Genomic DNA, 2180 nt, shown 5'->3' on the forward strand with positions numbered 1-2180 from the left:
ATCACTCCCTTCATTGAACATTACATTTTTTTAATGTACAACATGGCCTTTTGGTGCAGGGATTTTCATTATATATTCTTGTAGACAGGCAGCTCTGGTTTTTCTGGACTTAATATTTCCTACAAACACCAATGATATATGTATAGTTGATGATTAAACTGCACAAAAGTCTGCAATCATTGCAGTCCAGGTTGAGACTCTTTCTGTTGAAGCTTTAGCATTAACTCAAGGAGGTTGATCTGCATTATTAACTCCTGAAACAGAAAATAAGAGCAGAGAGTGAGGAGATACAGTAAATATTCATGACATTTTTTTCTAAAAATAAAATTTCTAAAACACTGTAACAGGAAAACATGAACCTGAGGATTGGTGGTGACATAAAAACCAGGAACTCCAGCCTTCTCCAAAGTGTTTTGCTGGTCGAGAACTTTTTGGTCAATTTCTGCCACTATTTTCTTGTCCATCATCTGCTGCTCCTCTCGAACTCGCATTTCTAACATCTGAAAATCCAGCATTGTGCTGTTAGTAAAACAAAAATCACACAGGAGTGTAAAATCTTTTGGAAAGATGAAACCTGTGATTCTTACCTCAAGTTCGGCCTGCTGGTTTGACTTGAGAAGTGCAAGGTTGTGAGGTTTACATGTCAGGAGGGCATCTTTGTGTTTCCGCAACAAGTCTTGTTTGAGAGCTACAAACCAATCAGGAAATGTGTTACACGAGTTTCAAGCTCAAACTGTAAAGCTGTTCTTAATGACAATTTGCATGAGGACACTTAGCACAGACCCATCTGTTGCTCGGTAAGCAAACCACATACCTTGATGTTCACAGTGTAGCTTCTGCCTCTGATTGTACAGATTTTTCTCTGTCAGATGCTGAATGTCCAAAAGTCCCTGAACAATCTCATATACGGTCCCATCTATGAGTGCCAGGGCCAGGTCACTCAGTGTATTGTAGGACAAACGTTGCTGGAAGGAGCTGAGCACAGAACAAAAACAAAGAGTACATTTCAGACATGCAAATCCAAACATATTTTAATCAGCGTGAAGATAAAAACTATTTTACCTTGGTAAGTCTTTCACCAACGTTTGGAGCTCAGATAAGAGGTAATAATGTCTTTCTTGCTGCTTCGTAGAGTCACTGTCAATTACAGCGGGATAACCATCCATTCCTTCAAATGAAAAATGTGTCTGTCAGCCCATCAAGTGAGCTAGCTATCGCTAGCATTTAAGTCTTCAGTTACTTCTCTACGCACTATATAAAAATAAATATAAATATTATTAGTTACTTCTTGAGGTTGGTGATATAGTAAAACATACCGTACATTACAAAGCCGGTTAGTTGTCGCAAATACAGTTGTTTAAGCAACTGAGTTGTGTTTGTTTGGTTTGCATCTCCATTCGAGCTAAAGAGGACCCCAAAGTGCTGGCTGTAAAACTGCCTGTCTGAAATGTTAAATGCAGTGTCTCTATATGCACGAAAGATGGCGCAATTTGTCAAAAAAAGATATTGAATAAGAATGAGATTGAGCTCATAAATTGTACCCGTTACAGAAAAAAACGACAATTGTTCTTAAAAAATTGCAATTAACCATTACATCCTTTATAAATGTAAAAAAAAAAAAAATAATTAAAAAAAATAATGATATGTCTGTTTTCATTTCTTATCATTATTTTTTTTTTTTATTTGAGACCAAATATTTGTTGAAGTAGTGGTTTTAAACGCCACATTATGCACGGTATCGATGTTTCAAATGCAGCCCCCTGAACAGGTTGGTTTGGTCGCGCGCGCACATGTCGCGCGCTCCTGTTGGGCTGTGCGCCGTCACGAGCTGAAGGTGTCATGAAACGAAGAAAACTCACTAGTAGTGGGGAAGAGCGCTATTAATAACAGCCCGTATGGCAACAAAGGAGAAATTGGATTAAAAGCCTTTTCTTGCAAACATGGCAAAGAACACATCGCTCTATTTTCGAATAGTCGAGGGCAGGAATCTCCCGGCCAAAGATGTGTAAGTAAATTCACAAATCCATCAGCTCCTGTGCTTGAAGTCTTGCATGTTGGGATATTCTAAATGGGTTGATTTTGTCTTAAATAAGCAAAAAATATAATTAAGAAGAATATAGTCAGTTTTTTATTGAATCATCAAAAATATTGAGAGAAATGTGTATATTAATTTGTTGTGT

General features: G+C 37.5%; 2 protein-coding genes across 3 annotated transcripts in view; one reads left to right on the forward strand and one right to left on the reverse strand.

Moving 5' to 3' along the window:
- dgcr6 (DiGeorge syndrome critical region gene 6) overlaps positions 1-1452 on the reverse strand; it is a gene marked incomplete in the record, with an annotated part of 1797 nt that extends 345 nt beyond the window's left edge. Inside the window, 6 exon segments of the mRNA XM_024275488.2 lie at positions 1-254; positions 360-500; positions 588-688; positions 815-975; positions 1063-1168; positions 1317-1452. Of these exon segments, the coding sequence (XP_024131256.1) occupies positions 177-254; positions 360-500; positions 588-688; positions 815-975; positions 1063-1168; positions 1317-1323 (594 nt within the window).
- Positions 727-2180, forward strand: part of LOC112148388 (rasGAP-activating-like protein 1) — a 24579-nt gene continuing 23125 nt past the window's right edge. Inside the window, exon 1 of one of the 2 annotated variants that reach the window (XM_036213631.1) lies at positions 727-797. In XM_036213631.1, coding sequence (XP_036069524.1) covers positions 751-797 — 47 coding nt within the window. In that variant the 5' untranslated portion in view covers positions 727-750. Of the gene's footprint in view, positions 798-1662; positions 2006-2180 lie in introns of those variants that run through there. The other variant, XM_024275486.2, reaches the window with a different exon arrangement.

This window comes from Oryzias melastigma, linkage group LG9 (assembly GCF_002922805.2).
Source record: "Oryzias melastigma strain HK-1 linkage group LG9, ASM292280v2, whole genome shotgun sequence".
In the NCBI taxonomy this organism is placed as follows: Eukaryota; Metazoa; Chordata; class Actinopteri; order Beloniformes; family Adrianichthyidae; genus Oryzias; species Oryzias melastigma.